Source organism: Poromitra crassiceps (assembly GCF_964638095.1).
Source record: "Poromitra crassiceps genome assembly, chromosome: 14".
Classification (NCBI taxonomy): domain Eukaryota; kingdom Metazoa; phylum Chordata; class Actinopteri; order Beryciformes; family Melamphaidae; genus Poromitra; species Poromitra crassiceps.
In genome coordinates this window covers 16,928,041-16,952,855 of record NC_139633.1, presented here as the reverse complement: position 1 = coordinate 16,952,855, position 24,815 = coordinate 16,928,041, and the positions used below count along the sequence as shown (strand labels likewise).

The 24,815-nt window shown below is 42.6% G+C and overlaps 1 protein-coding gene across 1 annotated transcript; it reads right to left on the bottom strand.

Annotated features, from left to right (window-relative positions):
* Window positions 1–8: 8 nt before the first annotated feature.
* On the bottom strand, window positions 9–24,371 carry dusp22a (dual specificity phosphatase 22a). The gene is made up of 7 exons (XM_083650593.1): window positions 24,095–24,371; window positions 22,650–22,683; window positions 21,775–21,857; window positions 20,670–20,719; window positions 14,868–14,942; window positions 12,411–12,582; window positions 9–1,552 (listed from the first exon to the last, which is right to left on the bottom strand). Exons 1-7 carry the CDS (start codon window positions 24,113–24,115, stop codon window positions 1,361–1,363), a joined length of 627 nt encoding a protein of 208 aa, XP_083506719.1. The 5' UTR covers window positions 24,116–24,371; the 3' UTR covers window positions 9–1,360.
* Window positions 24,372–24,815: the final 444 nt, after the last annotated feature.

Sequence of the window (24,815 nt, the reverse complement as noted above, 5' to 3'; positions counted from 1 at the left end):
TTGGCGGTTCATTTATATTTATTGACATTTCCGTATTTTTGACAGTGTGCATTTTTATATAAGAAAAACAAACAAATACACTCTCAGAACACTGAACTGTACCACTGCATTTGACACAAATTCACCAAAAAAAATCAGCTTGCTTCTTCCACAAATAAAAGATAAATTAGAGTTTCAGTAAAATCAGGAAGACTTCTTAGCATTTGGACTGGAGAGATCCTTCATGTGTAGTTAGACATGTGTATGACAACGCTGTTTGCTTCAATCAGCCACATTTCCTACATCTTGTCAGTTCAGCCAACTGTATTATTGCTTAAGCTAAATCAGTCACCTTTTTATGGTTACTGAGCTGAACTTTGCAGGTATAAAGGTTGAGATGGAAGAACAAGTGAAACCTATTGGTTGTGGCTAAGGTGCCGAGGTGTGTATAGTAAGGCGTCAGTGAGCACCAGTGCTCCTGCTGTGGGTGTACTCAAACCATAGGCAACTGGTAGTGGAGAGCCTGTAGCCCAATTCTAAATCAACCTCCATCGCTTAAAGGAACAGCTCACCCTAAAATCCAAAATGCATATATTCCCTCTCACCTGTAGTGCTATTTATCCATCATCGATATATATAGATATCGGCCGCAGACTCGAGTTTCTGCCTTCTCTCCAATACAATGGAACTGGATGGCACTCGGCTTGTGGTGCTCAAAGTGCCAAAGAAATACATTTGTTAAACTCAACAGCAATGTCTCTTTCCAGAAATCATGACCCCATTACTCATGATAATCCACAGACCTTGCTATGAGCAGTTTCATGGAGGAACTATTTTCTTCTGACCAAATTACACCCGCTAGCTGCTAGCTAGTTCCTACATGAGACTGCAAAAGAAAATAGTTCCTACATGAAACTGCTCACAACAAAGTCTGTGCATTATCTTGAGTAACCGGGTCATGATTTCTGGAGACAATGCTGTTGAGTTTTTCAAATGTATTTTTTTGGTTCTTCGAGCACTACAAGCCGAGTGCCATCCAGTTCCATTGTATTGAAGAGAAGGCAGACATCTCTGCGGCCGATATCTCCAAAACTCAGGCAACTATCCCAAAAAGATATAGATGGATAAATAGCACTACAGGTGAGAGAAAAAATATGTATTTTGTATTTTAGGGTGAGCTGTCCCTTTAAAGACAGACTAGGAGTATTCAAAAACACTTTGCACTTTTAGAGGGCATTCATTTAATCCTATCCTTTCAGATTTATACAAAAGCCTTGAAATTGGATCTAACTTTGGTGTTGATTTGGAATTGGACACAGAATAATAGCCACTGCCATTGACAGGTTTGGACTGGAGGTTGGCAGGATCAGACAGCTGTGGCTCAGCTGTCGTCGTCGTCCTCAGGATTCTGGGGGTCGCAGGGCAGAGAGCAGACAGCCTGGTTGATCCAGCGGTGGTCCGCTCCTCTCCTCTGGCTCTCCTGTTGCTCTGTGTACTGGCTCAGCAGGGCTCCAACCTGCTCCTGGTCCTTAAATGGAGCGGGACGGAAAGTGGTCCGTAACCAGGCTCGGTACTGGGGACAAACACAATATTGATTTTATGTAGCGTGTATTTAGAAAAGATAAGAAAAATAGAAAAAAGTTACTCCTTTTTTAAAGTTACTAGCCTACTTTGTAAACACAATTTTTGTCATTTCATCAATCAAGAAATAAGATTGTATTTGTAGAACGTAAAAGTAGAGTATGAACTGTATGTTCTGTGGGAGGATTTCCCATGCCATTAAGTTTCTTCTCAGTAAGAAGCGGACACAATTAAAATATACTTTTATGAATTCAATTATTAATCAAAACCAAGAGGGTAAGACTTAAGTGAAAATGTTTGCAGGAGCTATTTGCTAAAGGACCAAACCCATAAATCCAATAATCATGAGCCCTCTGGACTGAGTTCAATACAGCCCAAAAGGAGCTGGCCTAGTCAGGATAGATCAGGGGTTCCCAACCTTTTTTGTGCCGCGGACCGGTAGATAGATGGAAAAAAAAGTTGCGGACCGGTTGTCCATTTTAATAATAATAATAAAGAAATAATAAAAAATAAACATAGGCTATAATATTTTAGGCTGTGTGGTAGTTGAAACATAGCGGCCTGGTACCAAATGCGTTGCGGCCCGGTACCGGTCCGCGGCCCGGTGGTTAGGAAGCACTGGGATAGATCACAAAATGGGAACCCCCTGTGGAGGGCCCAGGGACCACCTCTCCAGAGGAGGGTCTGCATGGGGATTAGGCACAGCTGAGGGACGGGCAGTCTGCCATGAAACACTTCCCAGGAACAGTCTCCACATCTCCAAACATTCCTGCTCATTTACTGTAGTGACCAGCAGCTTAGGGCTTTTGGTTGAGGGAAAATCCCCCTTTTAAAATCACCCACATTTTTTCTTTTCCTTTCTGTCTCATCTTGGACAGTTCCTTCAATATTTATTGGCACAAACGACTCGGTCCAAAACCCTGAATCCAGAGATTGAAAAATAATAATAAACAAATAAATAATATTGGGTATTATTTATTTATTATTACTTTGAAAGCAATAAATGTCCTGTCTCCGGTTTATATTTCAGACTTGCTATCTCTTCATGTGCATAAAAGCAGTCATAGATCAGTAGGCAAAACTCTTGATCGTTCCAAAGGCCAGATTAAAGACTAAAGGTGATCAAAGCTTTGCAATCAGGGTGATTAACCTTTGAAACCGTTACTTAGTTCATGTTACACCATCTTCTTTTTAGAGCCAACTGAAACTCACTTTTACTAACTTGCATTCAATTACCTTATTTTATGATTTTGTTTCCTTTCAAATTGAGTGGACGTCTTCTTGCTACTTGCCTATTCTATATGTGTATATGAAAATGCTGTATGTGTGTTTATTTTTATTCAATTAACAGTGAAAGAAGCATATCTTTCAATGGTCTTGTTCATTTTGCTCAGTAAACTTATATCCACTTTGGGCAGAGAAGACTTCACTGAATTGAAGGGATTATTCATTTTGTGTACTGTAGTGCAGGTGCCATACAAAATATGATTTCAAATGTTCTTACTAACTCGGCAATGTAACGTTCAAGATTCCACAGGTTGAACACCACACAGTGCAGGGTTTCCCAACCTTTTTTTAGCTTGTGATCCCACTTTGACTCACAAAATTCTAGGGACCCCAGACATTCAAATTCCGGTACAACATTGGTAATATCATCAGTGACATCATCAATGATGTTACATGTAACAGTATGCTGACCCCCCCCCCCTCCCCCAGAATTCTGACTTTAAAGTCTGACTTATCCTCAGAATTCTGACATTAAACTCGGAACACTAACTTTTTTCTGAGAATGCTCACATTAAAATCAGAATTCTGACTTTTTTCTCAGAACTCTGACGTTAAACTATGAATTCTGACCCGACCACAAGGTTTGGAACCAGTGACGCACCATGAGTTTATCTGTAGCCAGTCCCTACCAGTCCTCCAGCTCTCCACGTAAACATCCTTACCACCCACCACCACCACCACCCGTATACTCTATAGGAGTTTTTTTCTAATGAACAATGATTGACAGGCTTGACATTTCTGTCAAATTGTTTCAATGTCATAACTTCACTTTTCCACATGTCAAATGCTTTTGTAATTCACATTGAGGCTATATACATTTTTGTGGACAATAATACTATTCCTGCTGCTGCTGCTGCTACTAACAGTTAAATCAATTAAAAGTTATAAAGTGCTGTGAAATAAAAGGGAACACCTCTAATAAGGTAAGGGGTCTCACAGCTTCTTGAAACTATACTCTGCAAATTTCTGAAATTATAGGCCGTTATGTGGACTCCTAAGAAACAAATTAACAAAACTGCCATGCCATTCACTTGGTTGGATATAATAATAAGCATCTGTACAAACTAGTGTACGGGCCAATCAAAACACCAGTCCCTGTCCCTGTATTCACAGAAGAAGAAATGGTCTATGTGTGTTTGCTTTAAAGTGATCGTCTCAAAGATTTTCATCTAAATAAAATGTCTGTTAACTCACTATCTATGTGATAGTGAGTTAACACAATGGTGATTGAGAGTATGGCCCATTGATGGAAGCCTTTGCATTTTCAGTATTGCAGCATTTATGAACTTGGTGTCTGTGGTGACACAGGGTGGGCGGAGCTAACACAATAGACTCACTCTGTAGGTTCACAGGGTGGGCTGAGCTAACACAATAGCCTCACTCTGTAGGTTACTGTAGGTTCACAGGGTGGGCGGAGCTAACACAATAGACTCACTCTGTAGGTTACTGTAGGTTCCTGACAACTCTTGAGTGAAGTAGGATAACAAGCTAGTTTTTTCCGGTCTCTGCTAGCATTACGGGTGGTTACTATGGCCGAACAAACTGACTAATGTCACATAACGCAACACTGTTTGGAACTCACATGCAATTACCACTCATCGCCATAGGTGTCACCCAAGAGAACAAAACTGAAATCTTAGAGATTATCACTTTAATAATAACAGTTAGGTGAGCGGAAAGAGAGCGAGAGAGCTAGAGACAGACAGAGAGAGGGGGGGGGGAGGGGGGCAGGTTAAACTGCTATAAGCAGGGTGATGTGTAAAATGAAAGGCTGCCTGACCCCCAGCGCCCCTCCCCCTCTGGTGTGACTCAAACAGGATGTGGGAGCATGACAGCCACACCATGGTTCTGCATGTGATTAACAGCCTGATAGCCCCCTGCTAACCCGATAGCCCCCTGCATGCGGCCACTCAGGTGGGCTTGTGTGACGTCAGCATCCCTCTGTGACTGTGACTGCATATCCTGCAGTCACAGTCGGCAGATAAGAAAGTGTTTAACCTTCTGCAAATCACCGCGGCATGCGTTATTTGGTTTTCTTCTCAACACTAAAGCAATGATGCAAGAGCTGCTCCGAATCTCATCTCTGACTCCATAAATCAGAGGAATCTCATCTCTGACTCCATAAAGCCGAGGCTTCCGGAAGACAAACTTTGCTTTCCATTTAATTAGAAATTAATCATCTGCAGTACGGTGCAGCAAGAATTTGATGTCTACAGACAAACACTCGAGTGTTAACATCACATTGCTTACTCAATCGTTTTACTGTTTTTGATGCGATCAGCTTTTGAACGTAGCTTTATTTCTTTTTTATTACAGTGTGTTTCAACTGTGGGGCACCGTTAGCCTGGGTAAACCCAGCCCCCAGTGACCTGCTCTCAGGCTCACCCTGCTTACAGTCACTAGTGACTGGGAACTGAGAGAGCAGGTCACGTGGGGGCTGGGTTTACCTAGGCTAGGGCACCGTGGCTTAGTAGATACAGGGTCTATTTCATGGTTGGGGCCTTTCTGTGTCGAGTAAGTTCCCATGTTTCCATGGTGTTCGCCTGACAAGTCCAGACGTGCCACATGGATGAGAGACTAATGTCCCATAGGTGTGTATGAGAGCGCCTGTGTATCTGCGTTTACCCCCCCCCGATGGCCTGGAGCCAAGTGCATGCTGGGATGCTTATCAGTTATCAGTTTTCGTATTTCCTCAAGCACATGCGAACGCTTAGGGGTCCTCCTGACTGCAAATGCTTATGGTGAAAATGGCAGCAATCAAATAGCTCTTTGCTCAAGTAATTACATACAGTATATACGTGCAATACGAACACAAGGTGTAGTATGCTCTCATTGGACAGATTTGGTGAGTTGTGCTTAAGACGAGGTGTAATACTGTAGGATGCTCATTGGACAGACAATGTGTAGAAATGATTCTCATTGGACAGATTTGGTGAGTTGTGGTGCACATGAATGTGCAGAAACTTAGCGTCTAGAATGGTGGAAGATTCAACAAGGCTTGCGACTGCTGCTGTAGCGGTATAGTGTTATAGCTGCAGTAGCGTAGGCAAGGGCGTTGGAAGCACGGTGCGGTGGGTGCTGCAGCACCCCCTGGTGGCAAGAGATGTAAAAAAAAATTTTTTTTTTTTTACAGTGCACCTGAAAGCAACATGCAAAATACCAGCTGAATAAGTGTCCAAATGTTCATGTAATTCTGGCCAATACTCCACTTCTGTTATAACATTTCAGTCTGGAAGATATAATCTTTATGACTAAAAGGCTAAATGAATAGCTTAGAAAATGAATAGCACTGGGGGCCCATGGTACTATTAATCCGGCCCTGGATATATGGGAGGAATAGCAGGTAGGCTATCACTGTCCCTGAGTCCTGAGGGTAAATTGAGTAATGCTGCAGAGAAGAGGAGAAGACACTGAATAATGACATCACAACAGTATAATCCTAATGTTAATTTAAAATTTAATATTCCTCTAAATATGGCTAAAAGTCCAAAAAGGGTGGGAGAGAGAATGAGGATTCCAACACAGCAGTGGGAGCAAGTGGTGACATGGAGGTGAGTGAGAAAAGGTGACTGAATAATGACACAACAGTCTAATCTTAATGTTAATATTCCTCTAATCTGGCGACAAAGTGGCCAAAAATTTTTTGCCGGCGACCTTTGGTTGCCGCCAAATTTTCCGGCGCCCCCAATGTTGAATCGGTGGCAGCACCCCCTACCTAAAAGTACTTCCAATGCCCCTGAGCGTAGGGCTGTGCAATAAAATCGATACAGCAATATATTGCTATATTTTTTTCCGCAATACTACTGGTGGAAGCTCGTTCCACCTCAATGGTGGAACGAGCTTCCACCTTCGGTCAGGACAGCTGAATCACTGCCGATCTTTCGGAAAAGACTAAAGACTAGGGGTGTCACGATACACTCAGTTCACGATACGATACGTATCACGATACTGGGTTCACGATAACGATATGATACGATACGATTTTAACAATATTTTTTTAAACTTGAATAATGACAATATATGACTGGAAAAGTAGTATTTTATTTGAAATGCACAAATACAAAACATGCTGTTGTGGGAAATTGTTATTACAATAACAACTAGAAAAAACATGAGATTGGAGATAAGGCTTATCTTGAAATAGAATGAGTTACACCGTTACTTAGATTTACTTTGAACTAAAAGGTTTCTCAGCAGTATAAATTCTCATTATGCATCTTCAGTTTTTCTTCAAACTCAAACAACAAGACTTTTCTTAATCTATTTTTTATGCATCTTCAGTTTTTCCTGACAAGTAAACAGTTTTGCCAGAAACTCAATTGAATGGTTTCTCTCCTGTATAACTTCTCATGTGTCTCTTCAGAGACTTGTTCAACTGAACTACTTTCCACACATTGAACTTCAACAAACAAAGACGTTTCTTAGTCTATTTAAAAAAAAAAAAAAAAAACGTTTTTTTTTTTTTTTTTTTTTTTGCGATATGAGATTTCATCTCAACGATACATATCGTGACGTTTTACTATTGCGAAATTTCGTGGGACGATATATTGTGACACCCCTACTAAAGACACACCTTTTCAGGCTCAATCTGGGCCCTTCTTGATCTAACTTCGTTCTCTCTCTTTCTAAAAAAAATAATAAAAAAAAATAACCTAAACTTGTACCACTGTTCCTTCAGAAGTTGTAGTTGTCATAGACTGTGCTCCATAGTTGATTGCTCTATTGCTGACAAAAATGTGTTATTGTAAGTCCCTTTGGATAAAAGCGTCTGCCAAATGACGTAATGTAATGTAATGTACTGAATCGATATTTCAGAAAATATGTGCAAAAAATTTTGCTTTTTTTGCACAGCCGTGTGTTGAGTGACACAATAAGAACACTTGTGCACTTTATTTTTTATTTCAGTGCGTTCAGTAACACACTCAACACTCAATACGTTTGACTCAATTTATCCACTACTAAGTTATCAATATAAAGTGATGCACATATTATTACACTACCTAGGGGGTACACAGCGAGTTGTATTTGTAGCTCTATTTTTTTTATTTTCAATATTGCAATGAATATCGTATCGCAATGTATCGTGATACTATCGTATCGTGATGCGTGTATATGTACCGTGATATGCATCACATTTGCCAATACCCAGCCCTACATTAGCGGCTGCAGTTCCAATTTGTAGTACAAGACTGCATGCATATTACAGTATGTCAATTATTAAACACACTTTGTTGATAAAGTAATGGATGATACTTTATAGTTTTAGTGTCTGCACTCCTTAATACTACTTGAGTTGAAGTGCAAATAAATTCACTTTCTGTCTGAGGCAGTTGTGAGAAAATCGCATACAGAAGAGCCCATTTCCTCTTAAATCCTCGAAATCACTGCCAGATCTAATAAACAATGAGCGCATTTCTTTCAGTAATGTTATGTTGCAAGATGCTGACAGTAATGCTGAACACGTGACGGACAGTACCGGTGCTAATGCAATCGGAGCAAACCCCCTCCAGTTCCCCTTCTCATCTAAACTGCTGGGTCAGTGCCGTTGTAATGAATACATGCTCTCTATAGGTGCCTCCAAACACCAAAAACTTGAAAGGGTGCCTGTCCTGTATCAGACATTTCGCCAGAGCTAAACTGCTGCATCGGATGTCTCAAAAGAGGAAATGTAAACAAAAAATGTCTCACCCTCTCAAATGTGGAGATATAGACTAGCATCTGCACAACAGACCTAAATAAAGTGATTATGAATCAAGTTGAACAGAACCGTCCACTTGAAATCCTTATTTCATGACAGTGAAATCCTTGTGTTCTGATGAGTCAAGGTCATTACCTAGCTCAGTGCAATAAACGTAACTGAACACTGGAGCCCTGCAGTGTGTGTGTGTGTGTGTGAGAGTTTTTTTTTTAATTCCTTCCTCATGCTTTGTCCACCTTCGGCTCAGCACTGCCCCACCTGGCTTGGATGTGCATGTTTGGTCTTATCGAGGTCATTCACTCCCTTCAAAACAATATATCTTTTTAAATTAGCAGTCATGCATCGGTCAGACATTCTCAGGTATTTATGGGGGGGGGGGGGGGATCTCATTAGTATTTAGCCCAGATTTACTATCAATGATGATAGATAACACGTATTCGGTACATGCTTGATGCCACAATGATAGTGAAAGTGATGATAGTGAATCTATGCGCCTTGACATTTGATATGTAGCTAACACTCTGAAGCTCCACACACACATCAGGTGTGATGTAGCTAACACTCTGAACCCCCACACACATGGTGTGATGTAGCTAACACTCTGAAGCCCCACACACACATCAGGTGTGAAACTGATATAGCACCATTGCAAATGCAGCTTGCAGACGTGTAGCAATCGTTCTGGTGTTTCATCATCACTTTTCTCACACTTCAACGGGAGACGTGGCTGTTGATAGACTCATCAGATGTGAGGATCAAACCTGTGACCTTCCAATTCAGTTCAGTTCAAAGAGGCTTTATTGGCATGACCATATTGATGTACACTGACTGAACGTCAGGCCTTATCTGAGTTGGAGGCCCGCAGCAATTTGGTGGTTTTACAACCTGAGTTCAAAATAAAAGTGTTGCTAGCCTCTCTGGTGCCCTGGTCTTGCCTCACACCTCATTGCCACATATGTAAGGTCAATTATTATAATGGTCATTATTATATTGTATTATATTTATACTGTTACCGTATGTTATGTTATATTATATTATTAAATTATAATGTTGCTGTTTTATCATATATTTGTTATTGCTATAACACCAACACTCCTTTCTTATTTTATTATTATTATTATTATTATTATTATTATTATTATTATTATCATCCACACTCCTTGCCTCACATGCCAACCTGTAAATCTTTGCACCTGGACTCTTGTCATATTATCACACACATATTTGTAACTGTGTTATGTTATGTCACTTTGTTTCACCAATAACAATAAATAAATAAATAAATAAATAAATAAATAAATAAATAAATAAATAAATAAATAAATAAATAAATAAATGAAAAAATAAATAATAAATACATAAAAAAATAAAAATAATAATAAAAATAAATAAAAATAAAATAAATTAATACATAAATGAATGAATTAATAGAAAATGTAATTAAAGTGTGTGGGGGGCGGGGGGGTTGGCCTGTCCCTAATGTTAGTCAAACAGATCAGCCAGGCAAGAAAGACCCTGGTCAAGGGGGAAGACCAAGAAGCCAAGGTCCACTCTGACACAAGTACAGATTTGCTTGGCTGTGTGGGAGATCTTCCCAAAAGGACCTTCTGTGCAGCATTTCACACATCTATCGAGTGGCCAGAGGTAAAGCCTCCCCCCCAAAAAGCAGAGATGCAGCAGCAGTTTTTTTTTGTGTGACTGGCCAATCACCATGTGATCACCGATCACATGGTGCAAACAACAGCTCATCATGCAAGTGCACACTGCAGCACAGCAAGCATAATCATTTCAATATGGCACTATTTACATACGATTGTTCTTATAGGTGCTAGAGATGAAACGGTATGAAAATGTCATATCACGTTCATAGTGACCAAAAAATGATCAGTTATCACTATTACCGCGGTATTGTTCAAATGTGCTGGGGGGAAAAAGTACCGATACACTCACTGAATCATTTCACTGTTGCTAATGCTAACCGTGTTTTTCAAAGCGCTGTAATCACGGTAATCAGGATTTTAATGAGGATTACAATTTGAAACGGTAATAATACTAAGAGTCAGGAATCTTATCACGGTTTATCATTAAACCGGTAATCGTTTCATCCCTAATAGGTGCACGACATTTCTGACCGAACCACTGCAAATTAATTAAATAATGAAACACTCTGAAAATGCTGTTCAGAAAAGAGCAAAATGAAATCACCAGGGCCTCGTTTCCCAAAAGCATCTTAAGACGATCATTGTATCCATCTTACGAGGCCTCTTTATTTTGTGAGGTGTTTCCGAAAACATCTCAACTTAATGACTTAGATTAGGCTGTTTTTATTTGACTGTGATTTAATTTATTTTCATCTTATATACGTTATTTCTTTGTTAGGCCTATATCCCCCCCCCCCCCCCGGGGGGGGGAGATATAGGTGTGTGTGAGTGTGTGTGTGTGTGTGTGTGTGTGTGTGCTCCGGCGGAGGGAACCAAAAAACAAAACGTCTTCTGGTGCTGAGGGCACGGTGAACGAGGAGACAAAACACAGCATGGGTGGCCGTGATTGCTGCAACTGGAGTGGTGAGCGTTTGGAGGAGGGACAGGGAGGGGGACAATATTTTCAAAAGAACATTCAATAACTGCTGACATGGAGGGAATCCAGTCATGTACTGTAGGCTACTCAACTTGCTTTGCCCAGGGGCCACTTTTGCAAAAATGACAGGAGGTCAGTCAGGGGCCAGTTAATAAACAAATATTAATATACAAGAGTTCAATGAAGTTAGATTGCCCTGCACAGCTCAGATCTTCACATTGGTGCCGGTGGTGTCAGGAAGGAAGTCCATAGAGTATAGTCCATATGAGCCTGATGAAGCCTGAGTGGCGAAACGCGTTGCTTTTTTAGAGAATAAATCAACTTAAAAGTTCCACATTGTGTGCGGTGAAACTTCTTCCTTTTACTAAATATTAATATACATTTTTATGTAGCGGATTGTAGGTTGGGTGTCAGCTGGAGTTTAGTCTCACAACAATTCTGTGCACCCAGGATAGTTAGTTAGTTAGGTTAAGTTAGGTAAATACATACTATAAGTGCCTGGGCAGCGAGCAGACAGCCATATTTGACAATTTAGCTGCAGCTCAGTCAAACTTTATTTAACATTAGTTTTCAATTGTGAATTAGAAAATGGTCGGGGAGGGGGGGGGGGGGGGGGGGCACTCTGCACCCTATCGCGGGGCGCATCTGGCTCCCGGGCCGCAAGTTGAGCATCACTACTCTATGTATCTGTTGTGGTGCTGTCGCCCCCAGACCGCAATGTTGTGCTAACGCCTTAACAGTGTGTTGTTATTAAAATTGACAGCTGTTTTAATCAGAGAACAAAAGCAATGATATGAATCATCACTTATCTATCTTATCTTAAATCTGCAGCTTGTTAAGTTTTGCTCAAGGGTGAGTATTGCGAGCAAAAGACAAAATATCCATACAATGCCCATTGCATTAAATAAGATAACAGTTGGTTGTAAAGCTTTCTACAGACGATTTAAGTCATGTCTGTGTTTTTCAAAGGGTTCCCCAAGCGCCAGCTGCAGGCTAAATAGCCGCCTACTGGCCTCTGTCTGGCCGGCTACTATTTTAGATTTTTTTTTTATGGGGAATTTGGAGCAGAATTTGTAGTTAGTTAGTGAGTGAGTGAGAGTGTGTGTGTGTGTGTGTGTGTGTGTGTGTGTGTGTGTGTGTGTGTGTGTGTGTGTGTGTGTGTGAGAGTGAGTGAGTGAGTGAGTGAGTGAGTGAGTGTGTGTGTGTGAGTGTGTGTGTGTGTGTGTGTGTGTGTGAGTGAGTGAGTGAGTGAGTGTGTGTGTGTGTGTGTGTGTGTGTGTGTGTGTACCTCTGAGACTTGTGTCATCTGGTACTCCTGCAGCTGCTGCTGGAAGCCATAGTTTGGGCCGACGAAGGAGCGCACGGCCTTGACAGCGGACAGACACTCCTCCCAGCTGTAGTGGGTGACCGTCATCAGGTAGGCCACCACCATGGTGGTGCTGCGGGACACACCTGCAAGGCTGCAAGCACACAAAGCGATTGTTATTTCCACATACTGACACACAGCAGTTCTTTCTCTCTATTTACAGCTTTCATCCATTCTAAGGTAGGCTACCGCTATTTTTTATATATTATCTGTGCGTGTGAAGCGACTTTGAGTATCTAGAAAAGCGCTATATAAGTTGAATGTATTATTATTATCATCATTTTTGATATGGGGCTCTGACTCTTTCATCTTGACCTCCTCTCTGGCATTGTGCTGTTCATAATTACACACGGAAGAGAGAGAGAGAGGGAGAGAGGGAGGGAGAAAGGGAGGCCGAGAGAGAGGGAGGGGGAGAGAAGGGGGGAGAGAGAGGGAGAGGAAGAGAGAGAGGGAGGTAGAGAGAAAGAGGAAGAGAGAGCGGTAGAGATAGAGAGGGGGAGAGAGAGGGGGAGAAAGGGAGGCCGAGAGAGAGGGAGGGAGGGAGAGTGCCATGAGCAGCAGGGGCCTGATACTTGCATTTCCTGGCCATGGCCTCTGATTGACTGGTGATAGAAGTGTGGTTGGCACAAGGGCACAGGGAATTGACGGTAAGACCGTGCGGATTACAGGGAACGGTGGCTCAGTGGTAGAGCTGTCGCCTCGCAGTCAGAAGGTCCTGAGTTCGATTCTCGCCTGGGACACTGTGGGCGCTGTGGTTGTGTTCCCCCCCATATCTTCAGTGCCTACTGCCCAGGTGGGGTATCTCGTCGTAAGGGCCTTTCTGTCTGTGTGGAGTTTGCATGTTCTCCCCGTGCTCCCCCAGGGGGGTTCCTCCGTATATAACCCCCCCCCCCCCCATTAACTCATTGAGTGCCAGCCACTTTTGGAGAACGGAAGCTCCCAGTGCCAGAGTTTCAGAGCGTTTTCAGTGATTTCTCGAGGCCCACAGAATATTGTGTGATATTACTATGTAAACACCGAACACGCACAAAGAACGAGGAGACGCTCTTCTATCATCTGCAAAAAAAAGTTTATTGATCCCATTTTCCGTTCTTTAGTTATGAGCCGGAGAAGATAGGCTGTTTTGAGCAAAAAGACAGGTTTCAAATTATAAGCTGAGATATTCAGCCTTTTGTGAAATGAAGCATTTCAAGCACATTCACTGACTCTAGCTAATATTTTCTGATGTAGTGACGTGGTGTAGTTCTGTGGAGCCTGCGTGCCCCACCCCCCTCTCCCCCACTCAGCTGCAAACTCCTCCCCACACGCACCCAGTCTATTTTCGGAGCCTCCGTTTTTGCGCCGGGCGGCTCCCGGGCGGCTCCCAGCGCGACAAGGAAATGCCAAACGGGACTGCAGGGAAAGGTTTGGCCCTTCGGCGTCGGGTGCTGCCTTTCTGGCGGGTAATCGTGTGGAGAAACTATATGCAGACAGACAGACAGAGGCAGAGGAGCTCAGTTGTGTGCGCGGATTGACTCATGTTCGCAGCCGAAGTCAGCTGCAGACAGAGCAATCTATATGGCTCTGGCTGCAGCATGCATCGGTTTCTCTTTGATCACGGCTTTTTCCTGCAGTTTTCCAGACCTTTCTGTAATCTGGAGAGCACTGTCGCCACCTAATGAGTCCGTAAAATAGGTTATACACCTTCAATAGCTCCCATATTTGTACAGGAGATGCCTGATGCTTTGATCCACGTCCCACCGTCAAAAAACGCAATTGACGAACATACTCGTCCTTGGCACTCTACGTTACTAAACGAAATGACGAACATACTCGTCCATGGCACTCAATGAGTTAAAAAACATGCAGAAGATCAGATCGTCATCGTCATCCGACCAGTGACGACAACATCCGAAGTCGGTCCCCGGGCGCTGTACGAGAAAGCGACCACTGCTCCTGGCCTGCGCCCCGGAGGAAAGGACAAAGCCAGGATGGGTTAAATGCAGAGGACAAATTTCACCGGCCACCGTCAGCATGTGTGTGTTTGTGGCCGTCCGTGCATGTGTTGATGTGTAACCGTGTGACAATAAAGACGGGCAAATTTCACGATTTCAGACGGGCTTGTCCGTCTGAAATCGTGAAATTTGAACGACAGAAATTGGTTCAGAATTGCGGATCGCAGAGGAGTTTAAATACAGTTGCATCTATTTTGTATCTTGTGCTTTGTTTGATTGTGTTTGCCTGTATTACATCATTGTGTTACGTGATGGACTGTTGATTAGTTAGGTCTATGCAGGGTTTGTTCTCTGTAAAGTCCTCTTAGAAACACTTGATGAAGGGCTAATAATAACAGCTACTGAGAAGAAGGGGACGCATCCTGCTGTGGTCATGAGAACCTACCAGTGAACCAGACAGGAGCCACCATTTAGACGGCACTCGTGGATGAAGCTGATGCACTCTTTAAAATGCTGCGACCTGGAAAAACAACACACACACACACACACACACACACACACACACACACACACACAAACAAACAAACAACTTGGTCATGATCACAGATGATGACTTGAAGGTGCTTCACATGACTCAACATAACCAAGAGGGAGGTAGCTGGCCCGGGGGACAGGAAACCTTTACGCTGGGCAAGTTGATTGGCCAATGACTACTGGCCCCTGACGGGCCAGTGACAGCCAGAGTGCGTTTTCGAAGAGGTCATGGTTTTCAGGACACCCCCTCCTCGTCTCATCCAATCAAACTAATAGACCCTTCTCACGGGGGCCATTTTGTGTCGAAAAGGCAGGATAAACACAGGTGCAAGCAAAACACTAATGAGGGTTTCAAACTTCCATGATTGGAATTTGGAAACCCTCATTAGTGTTTTGCTTGCACCTGTGTTTATTCTGCCTTTTTGACCCAAAATGGCCCCCGTGAAAAGGGTCTATTGCGCAATTGCTCAAGACTTCAGTGTTTCCCCACAATTTGTTTAGTCTTACAGCGGCGCCATGGTCCCGGGGAGAAACATGCACACAGCAGTTACTGTCCTATAGTAAATGACTGAATGATTATAGCGCCACAGTAGATACAGTACAGGACAAACACTGAACTGAACTTCTACCGGACTTCTGTCCATAAGAAGTTAGTTACACTTGTTACCTTACAGTATGATGTGGCGACACATAGCCAGTGTTAGATCATCAAAATAAATGAAAACAATGAAAAAAGTCACAGAGGGGATCTGCGTTTCAGCAACATAATTGATGGGCCTAACTTTATATTTTGAACATTTGTGTAAGATATCAACATTACATATCCATAACTAAAGGAAAACAACCAAATCTAAAGGTAAAATTATGGAAGAAAAAGTTATTTTCAGTTTTTGGCTGCCGGGCCAGTGATAATATACAAGGGGCCAGTAAGTAAAACTCTTTTTTCTGCGACATTGCTGGCTCAAACTCAAACTATCTTTCTTGCTAAGGTGATGCAATTTTTTATAAAAGCTATAAATAGATTTCAGGTTATACTGTATCTTATGGGATGTGAGAAAGGACCACATGAACTGAAACCCCTGTGTTGAGGCCCTCACTTACCATCACCCTGATGATCTGTACAATGCCTCTGCAGACTGCATTGGTGTTGTCTGGTTTTACTGATACTGTGACACCGACTCTGCAGGTAGCACTCAAATCCAGTGGGAAGTTCCAGAGTGGAGAAAGCAGGCGTTTTGTTTGAAGTACCAGAGATGCCAAGGAGGAGGAGTGTTTTTTTTCTACTTACTCCAACTTGTCATGTGAGAAGGGGAAAAAACGACCGTGGTCTATTGCACTCTAACAGACAGGCTGTGTGGTAGACCAGAGCACAGACAGAAGGGACAGACAAGGGAAGTAGCGGTCCCCAATTCTGTCGATCGGCAAAATTACAGCAGTTTTTAGCATTCAATCCAGTCTTCATAACAGATATTCAGCGAACAGTACTTTTGGTGGACCATTCATGTTTTCATGTCTCTGCTCTACAATCCTAAAAGTTAAGTTTGATACAAGTGTCACACTATTCTCACAGATGCTGCAAGCCCATATCAGCAAAACAAGCCAAAGTCCCATATCAGCAAAACAAGCCAAAGTCTCATATCAGCAAAACAAGCCAAAGCCCCATATCACCAAAAGCACAACACAATTCCAATTAGCTGCTAATTAAAACTAATCGATCACAGAAAGGCTTCGAGCTACGATGAGCCTCTCAGCCAAAGCTACCACAACAGGTGAATCTAGACTTTTGCAACTGAACCCCCAAAATCCCAGTTAAGCACTGCCAGGAAACACTGGTGGCGTGTTGCACAATAAAGAAGTGTATGGTTGATAGTAGCACTGTCTCCTGAGGGGGCAGATGCTGGTTACTCAACACAGCCTCAACAGACTGGGGCTAAAATAGATGGGACACCACTTTGCGTCTTTCCTTCTTCCTGAGATCCAAACTCCTCTTGAAAAGATGTCTCCTCAGCACTTTGCTCTGGCTTTCCAGCCCAGGGGTTTCCGGCTGTCTTGTTTGATATGCAGAAAATGATCTTGTGACACGAATTGAGGTTTTAAACAGCTGAATCCAGAGAAAAATACAGAAACAAAAATAATATTGCCACTGTGACCTTCTGCAAATATGCACTATACCTTGAAATGGTAAGCCCTAAATTTACAGGGATATAATTAAGACACTCAAACAAAAAATGTATTTTGTGTTAGCAATAATATTTTCTTTAAATAAATTATGTCTACATTTTTATTAATTTGTTTTATTTTACCTTGATTTTACCAGGTACTACTAGTCACTTGAGATCAATGATCTGTTTCGAGCAAGACCTGGCCAAAATGGCAAAGGGTGCCGACGTCAGTGCCCCAGGTATCTATCCTATGATGATGATGACGATCCACGATGGAGACTAGTTGGTGTTGATGTCCCACACCAGATCATCTTATCACGTTTATTTCTGTGTCTTTTGTTTGTTTGTTTGTTATATCCACATTATTACATGCCTGACCGTCTTGGAAGGGGGATCCCTCTCTGTGAGATTTTTGTGGGAGTTTTTTCCTTGCTCTCATTGCCAGTATAAAGTTGGGGGATATCGTTTTAATTTATTGTTTCACAATGTGGGCGTTATGAAGCACTTTTGAGACTGTAAATGAGATTAATATCTCAAAAAGTATACATCACATGGCTTATATTTTGACATTCTGAGAGCAGAGCAGAATTAGCTCAAGAGTTTGATGTAATATATATGCATGTCGTGTTAAAGTTGTGTGAACTGTCACAGTTTTTAAAATGTAAACAGAGTCAGCCGGCTAGAGTCCGACGCTCAAACTCAGGCTCCATAGGGTTCCATTGCCGTTGCCACCCAGTGACGCGGTTTGTTTACCAAAATGCTGCTCGGCTGATCCCTTGTATACAAATAAACTTGATTTGACTTCCTACACTCCCAACCCCTGAAGTATGGAAATAACAGATTTAACGATGTGAAATAGTTTCCAGACTGCTTGAGTGTCTAGAAAAGATGCAGAGCCCAAAGCCTCTGCTGTGCACCTTAGGTGTGGGAGGGGCCAACAGACCTGGCCATATAGGGCCCCCTAGCTGACAGTTGGCCTCAGCGGCCGCTCCCGTTGCTCAGACGATGGATTGTGACAGAGGGGATTTATTAAAGGCCCGGGTGGTCTCAGCCAGCAGCCAGATGTCACAGTGGGGCTTCCTTCCTCTGCTGCCTTGAGGGCAGGACGTCTGATTGCGACAGGGGAGGTCAGACACCTCCAGCCCGGCCCAATCAGCAACGCCGACCCGACACCAGCCCTCGTTAACCTGCGTCTGTTCTCTTCCTCTCCCACCTGTAGAGCTGCTCTAGCCTCAACACCACTTCTACAACAGCATTAACTGCCCTACTCTCTGGCATGCATTGTGCTGAAACTCCCCATGTGAACTCACTCACATCAGCTGTTCACTTATCGCCTACCAGCAGACATGACATCATGGGATCATAACAGTAGCTACTTTGCACCGGAATTCTTTGTCTGCTTCCAGGTACCCTGTAGATGAATGTATTACTCACTTACTGGTGATTGGTGAATCAGCCCAGCTGTGATGCCTGAGGCTACCACCGGGGGAATTTAGATAAGGAGTTCTGAAGAACAACATCAGCCAGTGTAGTCTTATTGACAGGTGGCAGTGGAGGGGAACTACTGGAGCGAGTGCAGCATGCTGCTCCAGACAAACCAATACAAACGCCATGACTAATGCATTATGTTAGGGACCCGCTGACCGCTCCAAGGGTGGAGGGACAGCTCACGCCTGTTTCAACACTCAGCGTCTGCCTCCTGATGAACACAGACGCACTGTATATCCTCTGTCTCACACATTCACATGCGCAAAGTGGAAACTTTGTTGTTTGCACCAAATCTGTAGGAAACTTACAGGATTACGGGCAGTTTATAGTACAGCGAGTTATGGTGGTTGCGACCGACCATGATCATATATATACACATATATATATATATATATATATATACATACATATACATAGCTCTTGTTTTTCTACCGCCATGTCTTGAGAGAGAATGAAAATTAAGCAAATTAAATGAAACTGCGCCTCTGCGATGTGTTCTTCCATCGCCTAGTATTTAGACTTTTTATGAGCAACAGCGTCCAAAATCAGCGTCCAGCGCTAATAGAACGCAACGTGACGTTCAGCGATGCTCATCGGGGCAATCATAAATTGCTGTACTCTAAACTGCCCTTTAATGTGATGTTCAGAGGTCTACATCTACGAGGAAAGAGATGCACACATGGCTGAGTAGTCAATCATGTCAATAAAAATACAACTACTTAACCCTCTACTATTCTAATTTATAAGGTCACAATAAAAACAAATCAAATAAACCAGTGATACTCAACTTGCGGCCCGGGGGCCAGATGCGACCCGCGATAGGGTGCAGAGTGGCCCGCCGACGTGAAATAAAGTGTGACTGAGCTCCAGCTAAATTGTCAAATAGCGCTGTCCAGGTACAAATAAGTACTTAACTTAAATTAACCTAATTAACCATCCTGTGTGCACAGAATTCTCAGACTAAACTCTGGCAATCTGCTACAGAAAAATTTATATTATTAAGGTTTGTTATTAACTGGCCCCTGGCCTCCTATCATTTTGCAAAAGTGGCCCTCGGGCAAAGCAAGTTGAGTAGCCCTGAAATAAACCATTAAAGATCTATTTCTAACAACTATCAACTGGGATGAGTGAATTAAAAACAAACTCCAATAACCCGTGTTTCTCTCAAATCTTTCTCAACTCAACTGTCAAACATCTTAACAATAAAACTAATGCAACCGTCCGTTTGAGTTGGGCCGTCACACCCTGGGGCCACACTCTGGAGGGCAACAATGGACGTGTTGAAACCACACTGCATGATTCATCACAGCTTCAGGCCTTCACTTCACATGGGAACTCAAGATCAACCTCTGAGGAGAGAGAGACAGCACCACAACTTCTCACGCCTGTGTGTGTGTGTGTGTGTGTGTGTGTGTGTGTGTGTGTGTGTGTGTGTCAGGGTGGGAATTACATGGAGGCCATGAAAGCCATGGTCGCCGTTGCCCCTCCCTCTGGCCGTGATGCCCTGAGATCCCTAAGGCCACCTTGGCAGTGCTCGGCTACCAGCCTGCTACTGTCAGTTGCTTTAAAAGCATCAGTGGTCTCAGTTTAATGTAGCTTGCCCTATACAAAACATGTGTAATTGGCTCATTTTAAAACACATTTCAGAAAAATCACTCTTCATGATGTCAATAGAGCAATGGCCTCTGTGCCCTGGCAAGTGGCCGTGTGACCTAAAAAGCATTGCAATGCAGAAGGCCAGTTGGCCACGCCCCTAAAATGACAAAAACCCACCCTGGTGTGTGTGCGTGTGCATGCGTGTGTGTGTGTGTGTGGGTGTGTGTGAGAGAGGAAGAGAGAAGCGAACATACATGCACTATGTAAACATTGTGTGTGCACATACTGTATGTGTATTCATTGTGATGAATATGTTGCCAATATGTATGCATGAGTGTGTGTGTGTGTGTGTGTGTGTGTGTGTGTCTGTGTGTGTCTGTGTGTGTCTGTGTCTGTCTGCGTGCCTGCCTGCCTGCCTGCCTGCGTGCGAGTGTGTGTGTGCGCGCGCGTGTGACGTGTTTACTCACAGGTTTTGGCTGGAGGCATCAGCTGCATGGATGCATAGGTAGGTCCTGTCCTGTAAAAGATGAATGAAAAAAAGAGTTAAGAATTACAAGAATACAGGCCACGTGTTTCAGATCTGGACATCAGATCTGTATGCACTCTCGTCTTCACAAGATGAAATGACAGTTGTTTGTATTGCGGTTCACAACAAAGATGGGGCATCAAACGCACACTGCCACAAGTGCCAATGCAATGAGTGTTTTCTGAATAAGGCCTCGCTATCAAGGAAAACAAGAGATATTTCTGCACACAGCCTTTTAGCTAAGCTAAGGTTATGGCCTAAGTCAGTTGTGATGGGAGTCCATCACGCAACAGGCCTTTAACGGATGTGCATCCTAAACCCCTTAAATCTGGTCCACACAACAATGTCTCATGTAAATGTGCAGTAACAGGCTTCAGTGCTTCTCCACCTTCCTGGCCGGTGAAATCGAAACATCCAAGTGAATTGAGAAATTGAAACTGAGAAACTCGACTCAGTGGAGTGGGCGGATTCCACGGTCTGGACCCAGGCAAGCTGACTTGGGCATTAACTCATAAACTGCAACACTGCGTCCAATGACTTTCCAATACCTTTTTAAGCAATTCCACTTGATTCTTTAGGGACATTTGGTAGCTGAATGATGTTCATTATGAAAGCATTTATCAAAATTACTTTTGTCCGATATATGGTAGTCTATGTGACAGACACTCTTTGATTAGAAGATTTAGCCTAAGCTTGCATCTTGGTATCAGATTATAAATACATATACACATATTTGACTGTGTAAATAAATCAATAAATCAATCAATAAATACATAAATAAATAAATAGCTTTCTTTATGTGGCTTTCAGAGATGTCAGTAGCTCCTGTTCATACACACACCTCTTTGCCCATGCACAGGCCTACATTTTTATTTTTCAACTATGAGCCATCACTGCCCCCAGCTGGCTGCAAGGACACATAACAAAAATAATGTTCTCCACTCCCCTTGGTTAGTGCCACACTGCAACGAGCGCCACTAAAAGGCATGGATGGCCAAACATACCATAGGAAACAACACCATCCAACCTGGCAGTCCCACACTTACCTCAAACACGGGCTTGGCATTGTTGTACACAGACAGGATGTGGGTGATGCCATTGTGAGACAGACTCTCTCTGTTCTCTGCATCTGGGACAGGGAGCGAAAGGTCAAATCCCACTAGGATCATGTCAATGAGTCTCACCCCACCCAACCTCCCACAAGCACACAAACAACTGAGTGGTTATATTGTGTGCAGCTTCAAAAAGCATGTGTACAGGTTGCCAACTCTCCTGCGCCATCTTTTGGTGCAGTGAGGGCTGTGGACTTATTTTCAGCCACTGTGTGGGGTCGTCATCACACTCACAGTGCTGCTAAAGTTAGAAAGCTGTGTGGGTGTCAAAGTATCTTTGTTAGGGGTAGTGCCAGGCCAGGCAGGCAGTCAGGCAGGGAGTCACACACTATCCATTTCTGATTATTTTGTTTTATGTGAAGCAACACTACACATTCACATCCTTTTAACGTAGCTTATCAAATATGTTTGGCAGCAGAACAAGCAACTCTCGTGGTCGAATCATCTCATGTTGGTTGGTTATACCTATGTTAAAGGGACATCATTTAAATTTCAAACTTTTCAGACACTGGATTTCAGGGAGCCCAATGTGACGCACTTTTAGTGTGTTGGTGAGCATAAAAATGCTCCAGATTTAGCACAAATAGATTTGGTCAGTAATATGAGAATATTGCAACTATTAAATGTTTTGTGACCACGTACTTTCATTGGATACTGCAATATAGTGAGTGCATAAAATGCAATGCCTTTCAGAATTTCAAATAAGATTTTGTCCAATTTTAATATCTTATCATTTGGAAGAACACAATTATATGTTGTGTTGCATTAAATTGAAAACATCACATTAAGTTGAATCATGTTTGTCTCACCTCTTATATTCCCAAGGTAGAGCCCATCGACAACCTGTGAAGCAGCATTCACAGACGTTAAATTCAGGTTAGATATCCATTACATTCCAAGCTTCAAAAACTCAGATGAATAACCTAATACTAGACTTATAGTAAATTATTATAAAGCCTGCACAATGTTTGACTTTGATACTTATTGTAAATGTAGAAGCGATTAGTTTGATTATTTCAGTATTATTATTATTACTATTACTATTATATTAGACTATTTGTTATTTTGCATTTGTTTGTATTTTATTTTGTTGGCACTATAGGGCACCAGACCAAGGTTAGCGGTGTTTTACCAATGGTTTTACCAGAGCAAGAGAGAGGCAGCAGGATGAGCACATGTACCTGTATTGCTTGCTTTTGAATTGTAAAGAAAATAAATCAACCCAAAAAGGTGGACTTCTGGATAGCCTGAGTACAACCAACTGAAATGGTGCATCAGTGGCCTTTTGTTTGATTAGATCAGTTTTATTTAGAAGAAGTTTGACAAATAGCCACTACAGTAAATATAAATTTAGACAAGCAATAAAAGATCTGCCAATGCATTTTTTTTTTATTACATGTCTGACCCCTCACCCCAGTTTCAAGAGAAACTGTCATGAAATATGCTCAGATGGCAATTTCCCCTTTACAATTCAATCAACTACTGGTAGGCCTACTGATCTTTTAATTCTCCATTTGCAAGTGTGTGGGAATGTGCCAGTACCAAACTGGGTATCCAAATGTTGCATAAAATGCAACGTTATTAAATCATTTTGTGATCATCTATTGATTTGATACCCAGAGGAAAGCTGCTTGAGCTGTAGCCTCAACGCGAGACTCATCAGTCATTCTTCCTTCTGAAGGAAGTCTGATGATGATTGTATTGTATGTACTTGAGCTGCTGTGACAGACAGGTGCTTGAACCCCAGCCCAGGCCTCGCCAGGTGAGGGCCACCATGCCACCCTGCTGCCCCAGGTTGAATGAGGTAGCCTATTTGACATAATAATGATTTACCACATCACACAGTCACACTTTTAGAAAAATGTGTCATATAGTTGCCCCCGCGACTGTCCAGTTAACCTGTGGTGGCTACATTTTTGCTAATGATCACAACATGCTCTTACCCAACTCAGCCTAGGCGGGCTACTGTGGTTTTAGTTGTTCAAAACATCACAAACACAGCCTAACGTTACAGTATACAAATGGTCAACTGTCTGTCGCAATGATGGTAGGCTACTGGACTCAATGTTCAACGTGCATGGTGAAAGTAACGTTATGGATTTATGTGTCAATGGGTTTGTTTACAAACACAGCTGCATATATCTATGGAGAGGAAACATGTGACGTGTTGACTCCATCAACCAGGTGCAGTGGTTCGTGACAAAAACACAACTAGTAAGAACATCAACTCGTTATTAACAAAACCAAAGCCTACCTTGTTCATTCCATTACCCATTATGACGAGTCAGAAGCTACTACGAAGAGCTGCACTTATGTTTGTAACGGGTACTGACATTGATTTCAAGGCAATTCTCGAGGCTAGGCTAACTTAAACTCAGGATGGACAGCCTAGGCTGAAGTAGCTGTGTTCGGAATCGCTACTCGGTTACATTATAACGTTTCACTGACGTGCCTTGAGATCAATGCTGTGCCATTATTACAGACTTTAACCTCGTCGTGCCTCTGGTTGAGTCCTACTGTTCTTCCGGAATCTTTTTGACGTGAATCAACTGCAGCTGCGGGCTCATCCGGTAAGTGACATCATCTGGGTCCTCCTCTCCTCAACATCAGCGGCTTCATGTTCACACGGCCAACACTACTGACCGGCAGCTAGCAACAATCTTAGCCAGCAACAATTTAAGTTGGCTTAGGTTGTTTTAGGGTTAGGGTTAAAATCACACTAGGTAAGACTTCTGTCCTCAATTGGGCAAGTATTCGAACGTCCTATTTTGCATTGCTCAAATACCTACTTCTAAAACACACAGGATGTATATTCAGATGGACAGAAAGATGGAGAGAGCTAGATATAAGGTGATTTTTTAGGTGACAATGCCCATTATTTGCCTATTTGCCTATCAGAAATAAATTGTAGCATCAGGCAGTGGGGTTCCTGGCCATCTGATCACTTGTTACTTGTTACTATATAAATAAATTTT

Bases quoted from the DNA above. Each gene is read 5' to 3' on its own strand.
- dusp22a (XM_083650593.1), bottom strand. From the start codon at position 24,115: ATGGGTAATGGAATGAACAAG. The intron at 14,943-20,669 runs GTGAGTAAACAC...TTGTTTTTCCAG, and splicing joins GATGCCTCCAGCCAAAACCT to GTCGCAGCATTTTAAAGAGT. The intron at 1,553-12,410 runs GTACACACACAC...GTTTGTCCCCAG, and splicing joins AGATGACACAAGTCTCAGAG to TACCGAGCCTGGTTACGGAC.